General features: G+C 38.2%; 1 protein-coding gene across 2 annotated transcripts; it reads left to right on the top strand.

Moving 5' to 3' along the window:
• Positions 1-129: 129 nt before the first annotated feature.
• mag (myelin associated glycoprotein) lies at positions 130-22222 on the top strand. Of its 2 annotated transcripts, XM_081369754.1 has the most exons (12): positions 130-168; positions 9428-9532; positions 10878-11025; positions 13582-13654; positions 13865-14233; positions 14974-15270; positions 15374-15631; positions 15820-16080; positions 16475-16783; positions 16868-16967; positions 18488-18590; positions 19938-22222. In XM_081369754.1, exons 4-12 carry the CDS (start codon positions 13612-13614, stop codon positions 20097-20099), a joined length of 1902 nt encoding a protein of 633 aa, XP_081225880.1. In that variant the 5' UTR covers positions 130-168; positions 9428-9532; positions 10878-11025; positions 13582-13611; the 3' UTR covers positions 20100-22222. The 2 variants fall into 2 exon arrangements, with proteins under 2 accessions (XP_081225880.1, XP_081225881.1); XM_081369755.1 differs by lacking the exons at positions 130-168; positions 9428-9532; positions 18488-18590 and having other exon boundaries at positions 10885-11025; positions 19938-20145.
• Positions 22223-22620: the final 398 nt, after the last annotated feature.

Below are 22620 nucleotides of genomic sequence, written 5' to 3'. Positions count from 1 at the left end.
ATGTAAAACCACAATAACAATCATGTGTCAGTAGCACATGCCACCAGATAGAGAGAGAGAGAGAGAGGCAGGGTGGGAGGGATTGAGATGCAATTGGAAAAGAGACGGGAATCGCTCGAGTTCATCGGCATTCTGTCTGCCTGTTTACACTGAAGACCGTCTGATAAGGTAAGGCTGATTTATAAGCCAGCAACCATGCATGATATGCCAGGTGACACATACGTGAGGTTAAGAAATGTTTATTTTGAGTGAAAATTAAATTTCGATTTTATTTCTAATTTTTTTTCTATGAATAAATATTTATCAGACTTTTTTTTTATTTTACATTGTGTGCAAGTATAGATAAATGAGTGATAAACACCTATTATTACTTTATCATTTAACTTTTTAAGCTTCTCAGTTGTTTGGTTATTGTTGCTGTATAGTATAACACAGCATCAAATGTGATGGCACTGTAGACATATGGCACTAGAGATAGCCAAGGCAGAAATAATCATGCATCCTAACCAGTGAAATGCATTGTTTTTGGTCATACAACTCAAGTCAGTGCCTAACAAAATGATTTTTTTCTCTAGAGTGATTATTATGTTGGCCAGTTCCTCTCTTGGTTACGTGCCAGTGAATCAAACCCCACTGTGGATGAATGTCCTATAGTTTTTGGAGATGTGAAGTGTGCTGTCATCTGGCATTTGCACTTGTCCAAGTGCACAATATTAACTGTATGACCTATTATTCAGTGCCAGCTGCCTGGTTGTCAGTTTCTAGTTAGTGTATTTGTATGTGCACTTCAGTAATTTACACTTTATTAAACAGCATTTGCTTCTTTGGTCATTTTTAAAGTAGTCCCAAAACATATTTTGATGCTAAACTCAGACTTTTCGTTGTAGTATTTCTTACCAAATGTCGTTTACTTTAAAGATAGATGGCACATACACACTTTTCAATAAAAACATCTAACAAAAATAAGTTTGTTAGGGTTTTAAATGATCAAATTAAAGATCTTACTTTTCAAAAGGAATTATTGTGACACTTCTTGGTGGTCAAACATTAGTGTTCATTATTGATGTGATTCTCTACACCTGGTTACTCTGCTGGTTGGGACACCTGTGTGAACGTGAGGAGAACTGACTTCATGGCTGCGTCCAAAAACTTAGGCAGCTGACTTGTTGCCCAATCAGACAATGACTTTGTATCTCAGGAGACAGGAAGTGAAGCTAACATTGGATTCGGACAGGCCTTCCTGCTTTGGAATGCATCTTTCATTTTTCAGCTTTTGGCCCATAAATCCACTAAAATCTTACCTTTTGGCTAAAAGTGACACTTGGTTTGGTATATTTTATCTCATGCAATGACACCTTTTTTTAAGTGTGGCTTAAATATGTTTCGAGTCACTGCGCTTATCCACAATGAGCACTGTGAATAATTACATGGAATAATGTTACAAAATGCATCTATTTTTATTCATTTTAGACCAGTCTTGGTTTCTCAACGGACTGTTTTTTTCTCAGTTGAAAATATGCAGATTACGACAATCTGGCTGTTGCTCAACAGTATATATAGTCATTATTTCCTGCTGTGTTTTTTCTCTGTTGATCCGAGTAAAAAAAAATACTCATCTTTATCTGCCGTCCTTGTCTTTGCTGGACAGTGGTTTTAGGTCTGTTATTCTGACCCTGTTTCAGACAGGAGTCATTAATTATTAATCAGAGTCACCCTGTTCCATGACTCCTCGTGTCCCGTTCTCCTCATACCTTTCCGTTGTGCCACAAACCATCTATACTGTCTGTCTTCCCAAAGACAAAAGGAGGACAATGGATCCTTTTTTGTCCAAGCGCTGAGCGCCCTCACCCCATATCTACAGCAGGGCAAGAGCTCAGTCCTCCAGGCACGCTGACCTCATGGCTCGAACCAGAGGCCTGCTGTAGGCCGGTGTGTGTGTGTGTGTGACTGGTATAGTGGAGTATGATCATAGATGCAGCAGTAATGGGGAAAAGCCTGACTCATGTGGGTATAAGAGCACCCTGTTGAGAAGAGAGAGGCGGTGGTTGTATAGGCAGGGTCAGTGGGAAGGATCTACAACGCTTTAATGCGTATTAATATTAATAATGTTACAGGTATATAATGAATAGATATCTATATCTATCTACCATATAAAAATGTTTATTAGTATAATAATGCATTTCACTGGTTAAGATAGCCTAAATAATTCTCTCTCTCTCTCTCTCTCTCTCTCTCTCTCTCTCTCTCTCGTATAGCCTATATTAATGTAACCATTTTATTTATATTTTTTTATATAAATTAATTAAATAATTAAATGTTTAGCTGCTTGACTTAATTTAATATTACATTTAATGTAATATTCTTTAATTAAATTAGTAGTAACCCCCTGTTGAGGTTCTAGCAGGAGGATGTTGCTTAATTTAATAATAAAATATATATTTTTATGTTATTTCTTATATTTAAAAATGATTATGCAGTAAATCGCCTGTTAATCGTGACTACTGACAGTACAGTACAGCCTCCCATACATTAGTGCTTAATTATGACTGTAACATCCATGAGAGAAAGGCAGTGAAATGGGAAGAGTCAATGGGTGATTGTTGTGATTTTTTAGACAATTAGCTGTGCGCATCGACTTCCCTGTGTTGTGTTGTGTGGTGTCAGGCTCCAGCCTGGCCGTTCTGTTCTCTCCCCGGGACGGCCTAAACAATAGGCACTATGTACAGAAGCACAAGGGGCAGGAGTGTGTCCGTGTAGTGTTTGTCGAGGCTCTGGAGCATTTACGTCTATGCTGATTGACTTATTTCTCTGGTGCGGAGTGTTGTAACTGGAATAAGTGGAACAGTGTGTTTTCATCAAGACAATGCGGTTAAATTAATAACTTTGTTAGGAAATGACAACTAGACAGGTCTATATGTCTTTTAGTTAGCCCTTAGTGGCACCTCAGTTGTGTTTGTTTCTGTTATGTTAGATTTCTTTTCTTTTTTTCAAGATTTTTGGTGTTTTGGCATAGAGACGTCTTTGTGCCCCACACACTCTTAAAAATCAAGGTTCCTGTTAGAACCAAGAAGTTTGTAAAGCCAGATTCCATTGAAAAATCTTTGAAATTCCACAAAGAACTTTTAATTTTCTAGTTCTTTAGAAAACCATCTATGCACTGTTGCTTTAAATAACTTATTAGCCAATATGTTAATTAGAATAGCTTAAAATATGACCTCAAGAACGTCCAATGAACTCTTTAAAGTTGGTTCTTCACTTCTTATCGAGAACAATGATCTGAAGCACCCCTTGTGCAATGGAAAGGTTGCATGGATGTTAAAGGCTCACTGTTAATATGATCAATAAGTTATGACAACATGTCTCTTTAACTGATCAAAATAAGTTTGATAAGTTATGCATTTTTCAACTTTTTTTTATAAGTTATACAAGATTCAGTTCATTTTTTAAAGTTAATGTAATTTAAGTTGGAATTACTTAAACATCCAAGTTGATTGCACTTAAAAATTTAAGGCAGTAGCTTTTTATACTTTTTTACAGTGTTCTTCATGGAACCATGGATGCCATTAAAGAATCTTTCATTTTAAGAGTGTGGATGTTATAAAGAATCTTCATGGAAACAGATGCAAATAAAGAACCTGAAAAACTTTGTTCTTCTATAACTTTGTTGTAAAATCGGTTTTCTGTGTCCATGCTAAATGAAAAGCGAAAAACGATTCTTGATAAGAATAGAGCTTTTTGTTGAACATAATGCGCTTCAAAATAACCTCTGAAGAACCTTTATTATTTTTAAGGGCATATTCTCTCGCTCTCTCTCTTTTGTTTTATTTTTTCTGTTCTCTCACTCCATGCAGCTGTCTAATGAAAATGCTTGCATTCCTCTCATGTCACCCAGTGTAAATGATGCATACTAGTGTGCGGGGGCATCTTGATTCTTGGTTGGATTGACCTAAGTTCTGAGCGCTGCCACATCCATGTGCTCTGGGCCGGGAGGAACAGTGCAGTGCATTGTGGGTTGAGTAGAGTGGGTGTCTGTTTATGAATGGCCTGAGTGGATGGAACAATGCTCCCTGCTCTGAGCCTCTGACATTTTCATATAGAACGGAGGAGTTGAAAGGAGGAGAGAAACGAGCCCACCTCCTCCTCCTGCCCGCCCCGCCTGGTACAGAAGGTGGCAAGAGAGGCCTCCATCCGTATGTGTGCATGTCATTGTGAGTGTTTGTCATGCTACGGTTTTTCTCTGCTGATTAATGCTTGATTCCAGCCGAGGAGGTCTGGAACCTTGTGACTGGTGAGTCTTAATGCATTTTATATGGATTAGGTCATTTTTAATGCCATGTTTATTGATTAATTACATTAAGGGTTACATTAGGGCTTTATATATTTGAAATGTGTTTGGCTGCGCAGATAAGTTTATAAGAGTGTATTGGATGCATACGAAAACTAGAGAAGTAAATCGAGGCTGATCATTGCTGCTGTTGGTTGTTAGTTAAGTAACTAAATGTGTTTTTCATGCTGTTGTTGTCAGTAAATGAATTGGACTGAGAATATTTCAAAGACATTGTCATGAGAATGACATAAAAAAGAAAAGGATTTAAAGAGAGAGAGAGATGTTCAGGTACAGAAGGGAAAGGGAATGGTGGTTCAGCCATGCATGGATATGTGTCATGCAGTGCCAACATACTCCTGCCAAACTCCTCAATCACTCACTGGAACAACATTGTGGGGCTTCATCACATCCCACTTTAGGTTAGCAGCAGAGTGGCGTGATGCTGGATCTGTTCCGGATTACTCATAAACATTTTTAAGCTATAGAACAGCAGCATTTGTTTGTAATCATTGGCGCTGATAACTTTAGCAGAGCTGAATTTTGGTTAGTGTTGCGTGCGGTTATTGTTAACAGGGTCATTGCAACATGGGGCATTTTTATGGAGAGGCCCATCAGTAAGCTATTGGTCAACTTTTTGATGCCAATGACCCCCAAATAATGAAATCATGGGAACACCAAGCAGTTCAAGATGCTCCCATTAGGCATTGTTCTGAGTAAAGCCTGTTGCATAGTTTCATGCCTCATAGCTCAATAATCAATTCCATAGTTTTAAATCCTCTCTATCATCCAGTTGTTCCCAACAGATTTTCTGGGTACTGGGTAATTTGGCACAGGGAATCAAAAACGGTTTTAAAAATGAGGAGTATCTTCAGTGGATTCGCATGGATTCTCCCCCTAGAGGGTGGGACGGGCCTAGCTTTACTAAATTGGACCCGGGCCTCTGTCTTCACAGTCTGAAACGTGGACAGGAAGCTGCTATGTAGTGAAGGTAGACTACTGAGATCGCCATCTGCCCCTATGGAATGATGAATGTAGCAGGCTGTGGAATATTTCAGCCTAGAAAGCATAATTGTTATGATCATATGTGCAAGAGTACATCTTAATATCTTAATATATTCTTCTATTAACTTAGTTAATAGAATGTGTGTGTGTGTGTGTGTGTATATATATGTATATATATATATATATTTATAGAACATTTTTAGGTTTAGGATAGTATAGTTTTAGTAAATTTAAAATATAGAGGATCTTCCCATTTTTGTATATTCTGTGGATTGAAGCAATTCTGACTGATTCAGAGAAATTTAATAACGCAACAGGATATTGTTTCACACTTTAGACATTTTGACAATTAGAATCCCCCGGTCCTGGCAGCGTTCTTGTGGGTCCCGGTTGTGGGTGGGCTGCTTCATGAAACTTTACACATGCCCGGATCAGATCATTTTGAATCTGAGCGATTTTTACAGTCTGACTCATTGATGGATTGCTGCTCACATTAGCCGCTTATCCATTATCGCCTTGCTAATTTACAAGCTGTGTGAGTTCTGTTCTGAGATTTGCCAACATTTGGGATTTATTAATCACCCCAAAGTTGTTACTCCATGTTGAAGATGCTGATAGTTTTATCTTTGTATGCTGTGTATTTTGAGTCACAGCCATTTGTAATCCCTCCTACCAAAATTATACAAGCTGCGGATAATATGCCCTACTAAGTGCACATTCATAAACACTCTCAGTCTTAGTCGCTTATACAGCAAACAGTGTGGGAGGGCCAGCAGTCGTGTTTTTTACCACCATCTGCTCCTCTGGTAAATTTAGAGGGTGCCCAGGCGTATGGACGCAGGGCGCGTCACAGGCGGACAGCAAAGCATGCTGTGAACAGACCTGTTCTGAAGAGATCTATAGCATAAGGTGCACATTTATACAGAACCGATTGAAAGATGTGCACTAACATAGCAATGTTTCAAGGTGCAGTCAGTAATTTTCCCTAATTTAAACATAAATTAATTGCACTCAATTAACTGTTTACACATTACCAATGTTTAAAATGATTTGATAAAGCCTCCAGTCAAATCAGTAGTTTCATTTTACGTGGAGTAGGTTGCCTCATGGGGGCGGCCATTTTGAGATCACATGACCTGCTGAATAATATTTGCTTTACTTCTGTAACCTCCCTGTTTTTGGACTCTTTTGGTTGTGGAATAATTTAAAGCTATAGGGTAGGCAATTTCAGAGAGGTTAGCAAGCTAGATTTGAAAGCATGAGATCCTACCTTCCCTTCACAGCGTCTCCAAAGTCACGCCCTCCTTCAAAACACATGAACACACAGCAGAGTCTGCAAAGCGTCACAAGACGAGAAAGCACGTAACATTACAATAATAATGAATGTAAACAACTTACAGAGCTCTTACTTGCATCAACAGACTGCTGCAGATTCATTTCAGTATTGATAGTGTTGACATAAAAAAGGCATACATCTGAACAGCTCGGGGTAGAACGTCACGGGTTGCCATCTCGTAGTTATGGTTACGACGTGGCGTGAATGCAGCATAATTGTTTTGGTTCAGGAGGAACTGTAAAAGGCTGCTGCTGTTTTTTTTTTTGTCTGTGGCGTTCAGTGACTGAGGTCTGTCTACAACTCTGTATAGCCTTGATGACGTGTGATGTCTGCAAGATCGGGTGCGTGGAGGTATGTTGTTAGCACAACATATTCGGATTGAAGCTAACAGAAAAGTGAAGAGAGTTTCAACCAGTATTACAAAAGTGTTTATAATAAAAATGACCCATTCTGGCATCAGAAAAACATTTGCTTTTGCCCAGTGCTACATCCACACCACTAGGTGTCAGCTTCCAGTTCATATTACACAATGCAATACTGAATACTGTTCCAGAGATGGATTTCTTCTCCGTATATTATATACAAGCCTCCAAGGTTAGGAGCCTGCTAACAGTGCGGTACACAGGGGAGGAGACAAGAGGCTGTTTTTTTATAGATGTCAATGAAGGAGAGGCTTCACTATGCTGAACTGCTTTTGAGAGAAAAATGGCTTATCATTTAATAAATCGACACCCCATTGGTTAATCTTCAACATGTTTGCTCGTAAACATTCGTTTTAGATTTATCTCTTTTTACACCGAAAAAAATCTGTTTTATAAGCGATCCCAGCAAACAATAGCCGTCGTTTCAGTCTCAGTTAACTTGTAGTCTGTTCTTAGGCTATGGTTAAACGTCTATTAAATTTGAACTGACAGCCCAAATTTTGCCTTGTTTTAGTCACATGTTAGACATGTGGCGTGTCAGGTCTGTGTTTGGACGCCTATTAGACGTCTTTTAAACGCAAAATTGCTTGCTAGGAAGTCACGGATAATTGCGCGACAGGTATACCGTTTTCGGCACTTTTCATTCAAACAGCGATTGACTGTCGCACAACGAAATTCAATTACTTCAAGGCTGTAATGTGATTGGTTATCAAGGAACACATTATTATTATTATTAATATTGTTGTGTATAGTCATTCTGAATGAGGAAAAATACAGGATTTCCTTCTTTTTTGTCTAAGCTGCACTGGCTGATAGCCGTTTCCGACACCCACTTAGAAGTACGAGACAGTACAGCATGGTTCCAGTATCACATTGTTTTTGGATAAATACTGCTCTTTACTATTAGATGGATTGCTCACTCGCTTACACAAAGACACTCAAACACAAACTTTACATTGAGTGAAGGATGAAGAAAAATAGAAAGGTCATTTAGCAGCTTTAATGATGTAATGCACACATCGCGATGTGAGTGTGCTGGCATGTGCCACACTATTCATTTGTGTGTGTTGGTGGGAAGGTGGTGCGTTACGGTGCGCGTGTCATAGCATGTGTGTGGGGTGCTGTGGCATGTCGTACGTCTTGATTTCACACAGGCTCCCTGTTGTGTATTTATTCCACACACCCCCTTCCATTAACTATGGGAGTCCCTATGGCAACTGTCCATCATAAATAGTATTTTGATTTACAGTATTGACAAACAAAATTTAGCTAACAAATTCTATGACCAAAAAATCCCAGACATCCACTGTTGAAGAATCCCATGCAACAAATAGAGTCCAGAATGCTATAGAGAAGTCGGAGGTGGGCTCCTTTAACTTTGACCTGTAATTTAACACCTAGAAACTAACTAGAAACCAACTAGAAATAGATTTTAAAATGATATTTATTCCTGTGATGTCAAAGCTGAATTTTCAGCATCATTACTCCAGTTTTCAGTGTCACACGATTCTTCAGAAATCATTCTAATATGCTGATTTGCTGCTCAAAAAACATTTATTATTATTATTATCAATGGTGGAAACAGTACTGCTTAATATTTTTGTGGAAATTGTGATACATTTTGTTCAGGATCCTTTGATAAATAGAAAGTTCAAAAGAACAATTTATTTGAAAAAAAATTGAAAAATGTTTGGTCACTTTAATTTCTTTCAAAGAAAAAAATTTCTTTCAAAAAAAAAAAAAAAACTAAATATAAGTTTCCTAAAACAACGTGTGTAAGTGATGTTGATTCAGAGGAAGAGTAAGCCATTACATTTTAATGAAAGATTCCAAAGACGTTTTTTTTTTTGGAATAACATGCACTGATGAATCATTCATAATAAGACAAGGAATGCGCATTAAAAATGAAATAGGGTCCATTATGATTTCATATTTAGTTAAAATTAACCACAATCAAGGCAAACATATTTCACAGATTAAGTTAATGAGGTGAGTCATGCATCAAAGATGAATTTCAGCAGATTTACAGGATATAGTGGGTCCTCCAACTCATGACCCTTAGCAGAAGTATACTTGAAAACCACGAGGAACAGTGTTACCCAGACAGGCTGGAACAAGAGGGGTTGACCAGGGTAGAAAGGAGAGATGTCATGGAGAGGAATGTACGATGTGGGCTAGAAAAGAAGAATGCACTGAGGGAAATGTCTGCATATTCAAGGCTGCCCACGGCACACATTTGCCCAGCTTATAGCTAAAAGTCTCTATCCTCTCCTCTCCCCTATCTGTCTATCTCTATTGCCCTCCCTCTTTGTCTATTCCCACCATTCCTGCACCTCTGAGGAAGGACAAAGAGCAGGAGGACTTTGAAGAACCAGAACCAGGAGCAGAGAGACCAGTTCTTCCCCTTCAGGAGAGCCCAAGAGTGGAATCTGGATCTGGAATGAGGCAAGTGTCCTGGATGGTGCAAGGCTTGTTTGTGGAGTATGAATGGTCTGTTTGTTTGGCTTGGGAATTGCTTCATGCTTTCTAACGCGTGCTACCAGGGGTTTCAGCTCCAAGCAACAGCAGTTTGCTGCCTCTTAGATCTTGTGTGATGGGCATATAAATTAGTTCTGTTTTTCTGGAACAGCTGGTGTCACTGTAATTATTCGTTATGATTAACAAGAATAAAAAGGCTGCTAGGGATGTTTGTTTAATGAGACATTTCTGTAGGGTTTCAATTGTTACAATATGTTCAGTAAAATATTGCCAGGATTGACAAGATTCAACATTCATTACAATAAAATACTGTTTTTGTTGTTTTTACAATATTTCTGGGTAGGCTATATAAGACAAATTTTTTTTTTTTATAAGTTTTGTAAAATATGTAATTTTAAAAGCCAGGCCTTAAAGGGATAGTTCACTCCAAAAATATGACAATTATATCATGATTTACTCACCCTCATGTCATTCCAAACCTGTATGTCTATCTTTCTTCTGTGGAACACAAAATAAGTCATTTTAAAGAATATTCAATCGTCTGTTTTTGTCCATGCACTGAAAGTCAATGGGGTCCAAAACACGGTAGGGACATGGTTATTTATGTTTCACATGAACAAGTCTTGCCAGGTTGGAATTAAGTGGCAGCCCACAGCTATTAATCGTTTAATCAAATATTTACTTAAAAGTATTTATTTGTATTATTCTATTAATTGAAATAAACTACTACTGAAAAAATTACTGTGAAGGGATGGCAACTAGTTGCTAGGAATATACTGTAAATGTAGGCTGTATTTGGGGCATTTGTCAACATTCTTGACTGTTTTTACATATTAAGAGCCTCTGTCTTCTCGCAAAGTTTATTCGTTCAATAACTGCGTCAAACTCGTGAGCTATCAGGGGAATCTTCTGTTCATAATAATCTTCGAGATTTCAAGAACAATCCTTTTTATCAGCCACCATCTGTACTCTCCATCTGCCCTAAAGTCTTGAGGAGATGTACGCACGTGTGTAAACACAACGCTACACGCAAGTGGTGTGCGTGAATAAAGTTAAGAAGGGCAGCTGGGTGACGCTGTGTAAGCGTGGATGAATGTGCTATGGATGATGTGTCATATCATGAACAGTGATGTCTGTATGCCTGCCAAACACGTAAGGGCTGACGTCGTACACTCATAATGAGCAATTCTCCTCTCCCACACACTGCGGGCCCTGTACGGTGTGCGTGAGTGAGAGTGTGTGTCTGTGTGGGTTAAGAGCAGAGATAATGCTGCTTCTTGATACTGATGTCATTTTTTGTTGTTGTTTTAAGACAAATCAGAAGGGAAGCTGAGTTGATGTGCTGTGAGAGAACGCCCCCTTGTTTGTGAGGGAAGAACAGCAGCGGCTAGTAGGATACACCGTTGGAGAGGGGAATTAAAGTTGGTCGCGGGTTCAGCACACTCTGCCAGCAGTTCAAGGTATTGCCCGAAAGGTTGCCTGAAAACAAACACAAATAGTTATTACATATAGGCTAAGTGAACGAAATAGAAATAAGCAATATTTTATATATGTGTATCTAGGCTCTATCTATCTATCTATCTATCTATCTATCTATCTATCTATCTATCTATCTATCTATCCACACACACACACACACATATATATATATTAGGGGTGTAAGGTACACAAAAATGACAGTTCGGTATGTACCTCGGTTTTGAAGTCACGGTTCGGTACAGCAAGGAGGGAGAAAACTAAACAAAATAGTTTACTGAACAAATTGTGTCTCTGTCTTTAAATAAATTCAATTATAATTAAAATGTTCAATCTCTGCATACGCTGCAAAATAATAGTAAAGGGAGCCCTTATTTACACATTAATTTAATGCAATTAACAACAGAGCCCATTTTTTAGTCCATAACTATTAAATTCAGTTGCTATTTATTTTTTAATGATACTCACATAAAAATTTTATGCAAACATGTAAATTGTATGTAAGGCAGATTTTGCAACTTCTTAATCTATTTATAAAATTATGTTTCTACTCCAATTCGTTGTTAAAATATAATAATTTACTCATTGACTGTCATTACCTTTTTCATGACAGATTTATTAAAACATACATTACACATATACATTAAATAATCAAGGCTATATAGGCTAATATAGTGCATCTATTTAGTAAAAGAGTTCATTTCTCTTGCTGATCAACAAGCTGTGGACACTGAATGACTTGCCTGAGGTAAATGTTACGTTGTTTACAAGTTGTTTTACTTATGTCTTTCCGCCGTTGAAACACGATTACACTAGATATAATACGTTTCAGTGAGTTTTACTGTATCTTTCAACATACCTTCAGATGTTCATTCATGTTTATTCTGTAGTGTTAAACAGGAAGGGATGATCGCGTTCACTCACTCACCGCGCTGCCGCTTGAACTGAGGCGTCTATAGTGATCAGTGTTGCCAACTAATTTTCAGGGGAAGTTGCTAAAGGCAGGTCAATGTGTTGCTAAAAATGTGTTGACGTTGTGCTATGACGTCATTACGTAATCGGGACGCAACACTACGCCATTATGTAATACGTAGATATTATTTGAAATGCTAATTTAGATTTGTTTGTAAAAAAATAAAAAATAAATATATATATATATGTAGCTATACATACATACATACATAGGCTACAGTATTTGTAAAAGTAATACAAACAACACTTTTTCATGATCAGATTTTTTCATTTTTAAATACAACATTGATATTGTACAGTTAAACACTTTACAATTACATTTAACGTAGTCTATTTTCTTATCAACCAGTGAAACATGAAATGTGTTTAAATTATTTTGCCAAAAATGTGAAATGCGTGTTACTGCTGCCGCCCGCAGCCTCTGTGCCTGGCTATAAGACCTGTAGCCCCGCCCCTGCGCTAGTTGTCTTTTGTTTTCCGGTTTTCACAGTGATTTCCACATTTCCACAGCGACCGCTCTGTCTATTTAGCTAGCTTGTACGTGTGTTGTTTGGATTAGAATCACTTTCCAAAAGTTGCTAAAAGTTGCCAAATAAATTTAAAAAATTGCTAAATTTGTTGCTAGGTGCTTTTTGAATAAAAAGTTGCTAGGGTAGTCTGAAAAGTTGCTACATCTAGCAACAAAATTGCCAAGTTGGCAACACTGATAGTGATCTGTCACGCCACATCAAAGAGCGTCAAAACATCATTTATTGTTTGAATTTCGTGAAAAAATTGACAAAATTTGAGACATGAGACTTTGTTTCTTATCGAAAGTAACAAAAGACAGAGCTAGATACTAATGGGTTAATGGGCTACTGTTCGAAGAAAGATGTAGGCCTAGCCTACCGAATATAGGCCCTATCCTTTTTATAGGGCGAATCCCTGGTCACATTTCACCCTTATATAAATTTAAGAAAGGAAACAAATATTATATTTTGCATAAAGAAAACAAAGCCTAGTTGTTGGACCATTACTTTTTTGCTTTTTCATATTTTTCCATATTCTTCAAATTCCATGTAGGCTAATTCTGCATATTTGTATCTACATATTTTGATTATTCTTGAAGGCGATTGTTATTACTATAATAATTAATATAGAAAGAAATAAACTGACATATAACAGTAAAATAAAAAATAAAAAAATGGGATGAAATTTTCTCTAAAATTATTTTACCCCCCTCTTGATTGTGGGGTGAAATATGGCCAAAACAACAAGTTAAACTTGTGAACTGTGTTCTATAAAACATACAGACAACACATTTTTCTATATAATTTTTTTTACGCGAAGGCTCTGTCATCCTGAATCTTCACCGCTTTTATCCCCATCTGTTCTGTTTTATGAATGATAAAAATCCAAACAGATAAATAAATAAAACTCTTACACAACCTAAATTTGTGATTTAAACAGCATATTTTCTCCAGAATATTTTTTTTAGAGTGAAACTACAAAAATGAGAGCGCTACAAGCTCAGTTGTATTAGTAGATGTCTGTTTGTCTTGCTGATGCATGTGCTGGTTTTGTAACAGAGGTTTATGGTCCAGATTTAAACTGAGACCATGAAGGGCTTGGAGCTGCTGCTGTTGCTGCTTTTTCTAAAAGGTAAGAACTCGTTCTGAATGTTCTGAATCAAACATGCTATGACTGTGGTACGTTCTGTTAATGTTAAGATACTATGGTGCATGTCCAAAAACATGCTATCACATCCCCCCCAAAAAAGATATAATAATACAATAATACTTTTTTATTAGTGTTAAAAGATTAGATTATTTTAGCTACATTTCTTGCACTCTTCTCTCTTTCTCTGGACAGATGTTAGTGCTCAGTGGAATGTGTGGATGCCCAGAGACATTTCAGCCATGACAAACTCCTGTGTGGTTATACCTTGTTCATTCACATACCCCACTGGTATCAGGCCTTACAGGGGGGTCCACGGGATCTGGTATTTTGGCCACCCCTACCCCCAGCTTTTCCCCCCAGTGGTGTATAAGTCACGCACAGATATTGTTCACGAGAGTTATAAGGGACGGAGCAGGCTACTGGGCGACCTGACACAAAAAAACTGCACACTGCTGTTAAATAACGTCGGCGAGGAACTTTCTGGGAGGTATTACTTCCGTGCAGACCTGGGCGGAGCGAACATCTACACTTTTCCTGACTTCACAAATCTACAGGTGTTGAGTAAGTATGCAAGCCAGAGTATGAAGAAAAAAAAACATTATTTAATTATTCCTTTTTATGTAAGGTTATGTCTTCCAGTAATAGTATCCCCAAATTTCCTAAAACAATGCAAATTTACTTGAGAAGCAACACTGCATAAGATTAAGATTAAAGGAATTGTTCAACCAAAAGTTTAACATTTGTGATCATTTACACACCCTCATGTAATTCCAAAGAGGATGTTTTGAAAAATGTTTCTGAAAAAATGTTTTTGTCCAATGTTGTTTTGGACGACTTTGACATCTCTTGTTTTCATAAATGGTATATTGAACATAAGTGTATTTTGTCTTACTACACTGTAAGACTTTTTCACTTTTTGCTTCTTAATTTTATTAAATTCATTTGAAGGGTTTTTAGATATTTTACTGAAAAGTTACACTAAGATACACGTTTTTTTCAGTGTGGTTACTGAAACATTGTTGTTCTAGCATTTGAAGTCGACATGAAACAGCATTTTCAGCCACAACCAATTTTACTTTTGTAATAAGATGTATTTCTGGATCAAACAGCATATTTAATGAGTAAAAATGTAGGGCGAGACTTTGTACTGTTAAAAGTGGGTGTTGTATAGAAGAATGGAACCAGACCTAAATGCAGGTTTGCTAATTCCATACATAAATGATTATTTGGCTTGATTAAAGTATCAAGTAAACAGGTCTATTTTGATTTCATATTGACTTGTATGTCTCTCCCTGCTCTAGATCAGCCCAACATCGATGTTCCAGAGGAGATTGTTAGTGACTTAAGCCTGGACTTGACCTGTTATGTCCCAGACAATTGTCCAGACATGAGTCCAGAGATCCACTGGATGTACACGGACTACCTGCCCGACCCTGTTTTCACCCCTGACACTGTTGAGGAGAGCAACACTGCTGTACTGTCCAGCACCCTCACCTTCACACCCAAACCCATGCACAACGGCCAGCTGCTGGGTTGCCGGGTCCACTACCCAAACACCACCTTCGTCTATGAACGCCTCATTTCTCTAGACATCAAGTGTAAGTTCCACCATTTTATTTAACGTTTAGCTGCTTAACTTTCATCAAAACCGATGCATCATTTTCTCAGACAATATCTTCCGATTTATCCTGTAATCTGTAGACGCCCCTCGAACCGTGTGGGTGAACGTGTCTCAAGAGGTAATGGAGGGAAGCTCGGTGGTCCTGCACTGTGATGTGGACAGTAATCCAGTCCCCACGATAACTTGGTATTTTGGAGACAAAGAGCTGATGTCGGAAACCGCCTCAAACTCTTCACTGCACCTGGACAACCTGACCCCGGAGGAGGAAGGTGTCTACACCTGCGTTGGTGACAATGGCTACGGCAGCATGAACACATCCATGTATCTGGCAGTAAATTGTAAGTAAAAGTTCAGGCACTCCTCCTGTGGTTTGAAAAATAAATCTCTTAAAGTTGCTGTAAGCAATTGTGATTTTAGATACAGATAAGTCATATGGCAGTATAAGCCGTATGCTAGCATTCCATTATCCATCCGAACATTAATCAGGAAATCTGGTTTTCTTCTTTCTTTTCTCTCAAACTGGAAGTTCCTCCACGGGAGCCATGGATCAATGAATCTCTGACAGCGTTAGAGGGATCTTCAGTTTCTCTACAGTGCACCAGCAGGGGTAATCCAATGCCCACGTTGACCTGGCTGAAGGATGGGGTGCTGGTGGGCACCATCACAGCTGAGGAAGGGTCTGTGCTTGAGCTGCACGAGATCACACCGCAGGCCGATGGAGTCTACCGCTGTCTAGCCGAGAACGAACACGGACGGGCCAGCAGCTCACTTAACATTACAGTAGAATGTAAGTCACTGTTAAAGTTTGACCAGTTTTAAGTAAAGACATTGAGCCAGTAGACTGTAAATATGCTCAGGCACAGTTTATAAAGTTGGTTTTGGTTTGCGTTCAGCTTGGGTCAAGCCTTAAGATGGCAAGATGAGCATAGATAAACTTAGAGCAAGTAAAGGATAGTTGTCAGTGTTGTAGTATTCGAGTCTGGACAAGTCCATATCAAGTCCAAGACCGCATTTGCTATGACTAGTCGAGACCAGATCATTCAAGTCAGAATCCAGGCCGAATTCAAATGAAAACTGAAACTATGGTCTTGGACTCGTACTTCAGTTCGGACAAGACCGAACTTGGAGTCATACAACACTGAAAGATGTGTTTTTTGATAATTTCTTCTCAATTTTCCTAGTTGCTCCTGTCCTCCTTGACGACTCTAAGTGCACTATAGTCCGTGAGGGCGTTCAGTGTGTGTGCATTGCCTCAGGAAACCCTGAGCCTGTGATCGAATTCCACCTACCTGACCTCAACATCACCATCAACAACTCCAACAACCGTTTCAACTACTACACGCACTCAGATGGGTACACGTCCACGGGCATCATCAAGCTCCAGGACAAGGGTGAAAGGGGAAACAATGGTGATACCGCTGTCCATGTGCACTGCAGTATCAGCAACATATACGGCACCGAGACCATCCGCTTGGAACTGCAGCAGGAGAGTAAGTAGACTTTCACTGAAACCACATGTCCAATCATTAATGTGATTTTGAGGTATCATCAATTAACTCTACACACTCTTTCAGAAAAGTACATGATGGCCGTCATAGTGGGGACTATCGGAGGTGTGGCGGTCATCGCCTTCATCATCGCAGCTGTGAGATACGTGGGTCATAACAATAAAAAGTGAGTATCCCTCACAAGAAAGACTTGGAGAAGAACATTTTGGTGGGGTTTGTGGGTTGGGACCGGGGTTTGTAGGTATCAAAACACCCAAGCCTAGTCATCCATGTTCAGTTTTGTTTTGTTTTTTTTGGCATTTGGTTTTCAAGCCATAACCCACTCACAGATTATCCAATTTGATTGCTTGGTAAGATGGTAAACATGCCACATTGTGCATGAAACTGCAGACTAACAAAACTATTGCAGGCTCAATTGCCCCATGCCATTGCTTTTCAGCCTCAAAACCGCTGAGCTCTGCAGCAAACATCCTGCTCCTATCTCTTTTTGCAAGAAAAAATAAAATGTCCTATTGGATATCAAAATGAAATGATCCCAAACTTGACACTGTGGCAAAATGCCATTTTTATTTAGGGGCTGCAATGATCCCCTTGTGTTAAAATGGATGCCCAGGCTTAAAGGAATAGTTGACCTAAAAATTACAATTGTCTTTAACTCACTGTATGGTTTTCTTTCTTCAGAGGAACAAAAAAAAAAAGAAAAAAAAAGTGTGAGTGTCTAAACAGTCCTCATTCTTTTTCATTGTATGGAAAAGATCTGTCAACTTCCGAAAGTGACAACAAGATATTCCATAAAATGTTCTATATGATTTTGTGCATTATATTGCAAGTTTCCTATAGGCAATGTCACGTACTGGCTTGCCTTGATAATCCAGATTCAAAAAGGCTTGACTATGAAATCACATTTTATAAATATCAGGAACCATTCATAGAAACACCAGCATGAAACAGTAACACAAGTCCAAGAACAGAAAATAACTGAGGGTATAAATACACCGGATGATGAGGAACAGGTGAGACACTAATCAATGAAACAAAAAAATAACTATGGCAACCAAGGAAACAAGCACTAAACACACAGGAACTGAACACAGGCTATACGAGACAAATTAATATCAAAATAAAAGTTCATGAACAAAGACACTGGGGAATCATGACACATGTTTTATTGAAAACATTCGGGAGGAGCACGTTCAAATGATCTACGGCCTATGATCAGAGGCCTATATATATCGCTGACTCGTCTTTGTTCCTCGACAGTCTTTTCTGCATCCCTCCGCCACCCCGACTCGGCTAGTTCCTTTCCCAGCCAGGGATATGGGGGAGTACTCTGGGTTCGGGCCACATTCTGAGCTCTGTGTGACCACCGGACAGTGTGACCTCATGAAATGACTGATGATCACTGACATCAATTGTGGCATATCATTAATGAAGCTCAACCCCAGTCTCCATCCATTTCAATTTTATTGAAAAAAGCAGCTTAGACATTGTGCAAAATGTCTTGGTTTGTGTTCCACTGAAGAAAGAAAGTCATACAGGTTTTTCATGAGGTTGAGTAAACTATGATAGAAGTTTAGTTTTTTGGCTCAACTATCCTTTTAAAGTGTTGCCACTAGCCAATTAGTTTACAGTGTGGTTGAGTGTGAGACAGAGTCTGATTCTCTGACTCCACCCCCCCTCCCCCAGAGAGAATGGTAACCCTGGGCAGGACGTGGGATCTAAAGTGGAGAATCCCTCAATGTTCTACAGCGCAGTCAAGAAGGACAAACAGAGTCTCAGGAAAAAAGTGGTGAGATATCACAATGATAAATAAATCACCTACACAGCATATACAGTACTTGCACACACAGTGATAATACGAAATTAAAGCGAACACAATAAAAATACAATAAAATAATCAACATTCTATAGTCTTTTCCATGCATACATGTGGCAAATGATATTATATACTGGCTCTTCTCTAGTTGTAATTAGCTTTCCACACTTAGCATTAACATTTAAAACAATCAGGAATTACGTATTAAAAATAATTACTCATTTTTGCTGATTGCTACATACCCAGTACTAAGTATTTAAAGAATGATTTGAAGAGGGGTAAAGTGCAGTTTTGCTATATACTGTTACACAGACCTGACAAAATCATCTGCTATGTTCAGAACGGTATGCTAGAAAACTACTTAAATACTACTACACAGTATACACATGATACTACTATTAAAAAAATAGCAAATGGAACAGTAGACTTTTCAAGCAGACGTATGCTAACACATATTGTCACATGACCTTATGTTGCATGCATGCAGATATCATCTTGTAAATAAATAGTTTCATTTGTAATCCAATTTTGTATAAAATGTCTTAACTTTTGTAAGTCCAATCAAAAATTGAATTAAGAAAGAGATGGCTGAAATTACCTCCAGTTTAATAATCACGCTAGAAATGGACGTTCAAGTGAAAGGCATTACATTGTGGGATACAGTGTTGCATATTTTGGCAAATGAACTATAGTAGATCATCTGCATAGTCAGTGTATAGAAAAAGTGGCATACTGTGCACAGTATACATTGTGCAGAAACGGTAGTATGCTAGTATACTATTCCGAATATAGCCACTGTTACAAAAGCCAAGTGTGGATGGCGCGTCACAACTGAGAGTCCCAGTGTGGCCTATGCTTAGAGCATTTCCTGACCTCAATTCTCTCCTCTTTCATTGCTTCTCTGCACTCTGTCTCTTTTTCTTCCCCTAACATAGCTTAAGACTGAGCTCCTGGGCTCAAAGTTTAACTCCATCCTAGAGGAAGGCACGGTAAGGCTGAAATTTAAGATGAGCATGTAAACAAATGGGTGGAGGTGAAATGAACTGGCACTAGACAACAATAAAAGCATAATATGGAATATTTTTTTAGAAAAAAAAAAATCAAATTCCGACAATAAATAATTCTGATTTATTTCTGTTTTTAACACTGCTGCCTGGAAGCTAATAGTTCATGCGCTGTGCTAACTCATTATGTTTAGCATCGAATTGCTAACAGTGCTTTTGAGTGTCTTGTTGGGAACTTTTATTTTGACATTACCAACGTTTTCCTGCTCTTCCCCAAAAAATTGGGCTTAAATATCTTTCCTACTTTACTTCACAGGGAGACGACAGTGATTACCAATCTGTGGGCCCAATGGCAGGCATGGAAAGGCAAGAGCTGAATTACGCCGCTCTAGAGTTTCTCCATGGACGACACCGGGAGGGAGGCTTCAGGAGGGCTGATGGTGACGGCAGCGACTATACTGAAATTAAGGCCAAATGAACCGCGATTCTTCCCTGATGCCTCGGCCAAACGGGACACGGTGGCCACTAGGGCCCAATCATTCCCCATGCCCCACAAATTTTCAATTTCACCCATATTAAATGTGGCCTTTTGAGGGGAAAACGGTCTTAAACAGCTAGCGGACAATGTGCAATTATTTTTGTGAGAGTACGAGGTTTTTGAGCTCTCTGAGGTTCTGGGAATGACACTTTCCCTTACCTGTAAAATATACAATAGAGTTTCTTTACATATTTATTAGTTTTTGGTTATTTATACCCATTCTTGTTTGTAACCATACCAGATATTTGTCTCTCAATTAGAAATAAGAGGTTTTAGGATTCTCTTGGTTTAAAAGACAAGACTTTCCAAAAAGAAGGTTCTTTTCCCCAAGAGTTACAGTAGAGCCTTTCTCAAAGTTTGAAGCAAGCTTAAGGGAATCGGTATGGTTTCGGTAGAGACTCAGTCACTAGTGGTCCTTTTCACTGTGTCCGCTGTAAGTCAAAGCATCAGGGAACGAGGTGCTCTGTGCGCCTCGACATATAGAATAAGCACTATCCCCAACTCTGGGTTTGTCCAGAGAGACTAATACTCTCAAATATAGCCAGACTATGTGTACATTGATACTTTTATCACATACCCAGAAGTGATTGTTAAAGGGATAATTCGGCCAAAAAAATGAAAATTCGCTCACCCTCATTTCATTCCAACTGCATATTGCAAGAATCTCCATTCAGTTATTTCCATACAACAACAGTTCATAGTAACTACATCTGTCAAACATTAAAAAGGCAAAAAAACGTAATAAAAGTACCATTGTTTGCTATATTCCAAGTCTTTTGAAGCCATTATTGACATCAGTTATGCCAAAACTTAAGAATGTGATGCCATTTTCACGACTCAACGTGAAATAAAATGTGGAAAATTGAGTCTTTTATGATGTTTTTTCATCCATTTGTGGAGTTTGTGATGGCTGAACTATTGTATGGAATAGCTGCATAAAGATTCTTTATATACTTTGAAGTGAATTTGGAACAAAATGGGGGTGAGTAAGTCCCACAATTTTCAGATTTGGGTGAAGTATTCCTTAATTTTGGCTTACATTTGTACTGTTTTTTCATTTCAGTTTGTACTGCATCTTAATTATTTGTATTTGTAAATGAAAACAGGCCAGTAACTGAATTCAAAACTGGTTTATTGAATGGTTGCTGGATTTTGTTTGCCCCAACTACTTTGTGCCCTTTTATTCAGATATATATTTATTTCAAATATGTTCCAAATAAATTGAGGAGCAAAATCACCCTTTTAATTATCCAGCCAATCTGGTAGGAAGTAGTATATGATCATGCCTGATGGCCATCCCTGCCCCGGTACACACTGCAATCCAACAGGGTCAAGCTGACATTTCATACCAATAGAAAGTCATATTTAATAATGGATGATTGAAGCTCATCCTTTGAAACTGAATAAGAAATAACCACCATTTGGAACATATAGGAAGGTATCACTTTACCTAAGGTGCTTGAAATAAATGTAATGTTTTATGTTATCATGTAATCCTCTGGTAAGGTTGTGTCCAATAGATGTTTGTTAAATGGTCAGTATATGCAATTAGCCCTTGAAATGCATTTTGACTAACATATTAATGAGTCATTATGATGTTAAATTAATTGCATCTTACATTCATAAAGCATTCAATGCACCTTGGTAGGATACCAATGTCTGTAAATACTCTGCATGATATATAGTTCTGTGTTGTGAAGCTTTGACTGCACAACAAGAACATACATTGTGCAACAATGGTGTATATTTTGCAGAAAATCACACACAACAAATTGACATTATATGTGCATATACAATTAGTAACAGACAGTCCATGTTTGAAGATATATACGCAGATATTTATTTGTAAGCAAAAAGATTTGGGGGCGCATTTCACTTTTGAGTGTTGTAAAGAATATTTGTATGTATCTGACTGTGTGATGGCAATAATAATGAACAAAGTAATGTTGTTTCCTAATTGACATAATAATGCAGAACAGAAAATCTCCAATCGTTATTTAAATAATAATTTACATGATGTTCTTTGCTTGCGTTCTTTTTATTTAATAAAAGTCTCCAGCCACAAATGTTGCCAATCTTCTTTAAAAGTGAAAAAAATTCAAACTGGCTTATTCGCTTTATTTGAATGTTCGCCAATACTTGGAGAAACTCCTTTTCTGAAAGCATTTTGCTGGCATCAAGAATTTTTATTTTTAAATAATCCATCAGTGAGTCCAAGGCGGTGTATCCCTCATGGGATAGTAAAGTGTTCATCATATGCACACTTAAGAATCTCACCGGAAGAAGTAGGTCATCCGGGTACCTTTTGTCTACTCTTTTATGGGTACTGTGAATTCAGACATACTACTCCTGTCACATCCTGTTTTTCACCTACTATATAGTAGGGAAGTATGCCATTTCGGATGCAGTTCAAGTGGATAGATCCCTGAAAGTTGATGCTTCCAAAACCACGCAAAACAAA

This window comes from Scardinius erythrophthalmus, assembly GCF_964197995.2.
Source record: "Scardinius erythrophthalmus genome assembly, chromosome: 7".
NCBI lineage: Eukaryota > Metazoa > Chordata > Actinopteri > Cypriniformes > Leuciscidae > Scardinius > Scardinius erythrophthalmus.
This window is presented reverse-complemented; position numbering and strand designations above follow the sequence as displayed.

What these genes read in the sequence shown, in the direction of transcription:
- mag (XM_081369754.1), top strand. Translation starts at nt 13,612, where the DNA reads ATGAAGGGCTTGGAGCTGCTGCTGTTGCTGCTTTTTCTAAAAG. An exon ending in ACTTAACATTACAGTAGAAT is followed by an intron (nt 16,081 to 16,474) that starts GTAAGTCACTGT and finishes CAATTTTCCTAG; the next exon opens with TTGCTCCTGTCCTCCTTGAC. An exon ending in GTGGGTCATAACAATAAAAA is followed by an intron (nt 16,968 to 18,487) that starts GTGAGTATCCCT and finishes CCCCTCCCCCAG; the next exon opens with AGAGAATGGTAACCCTGGGC.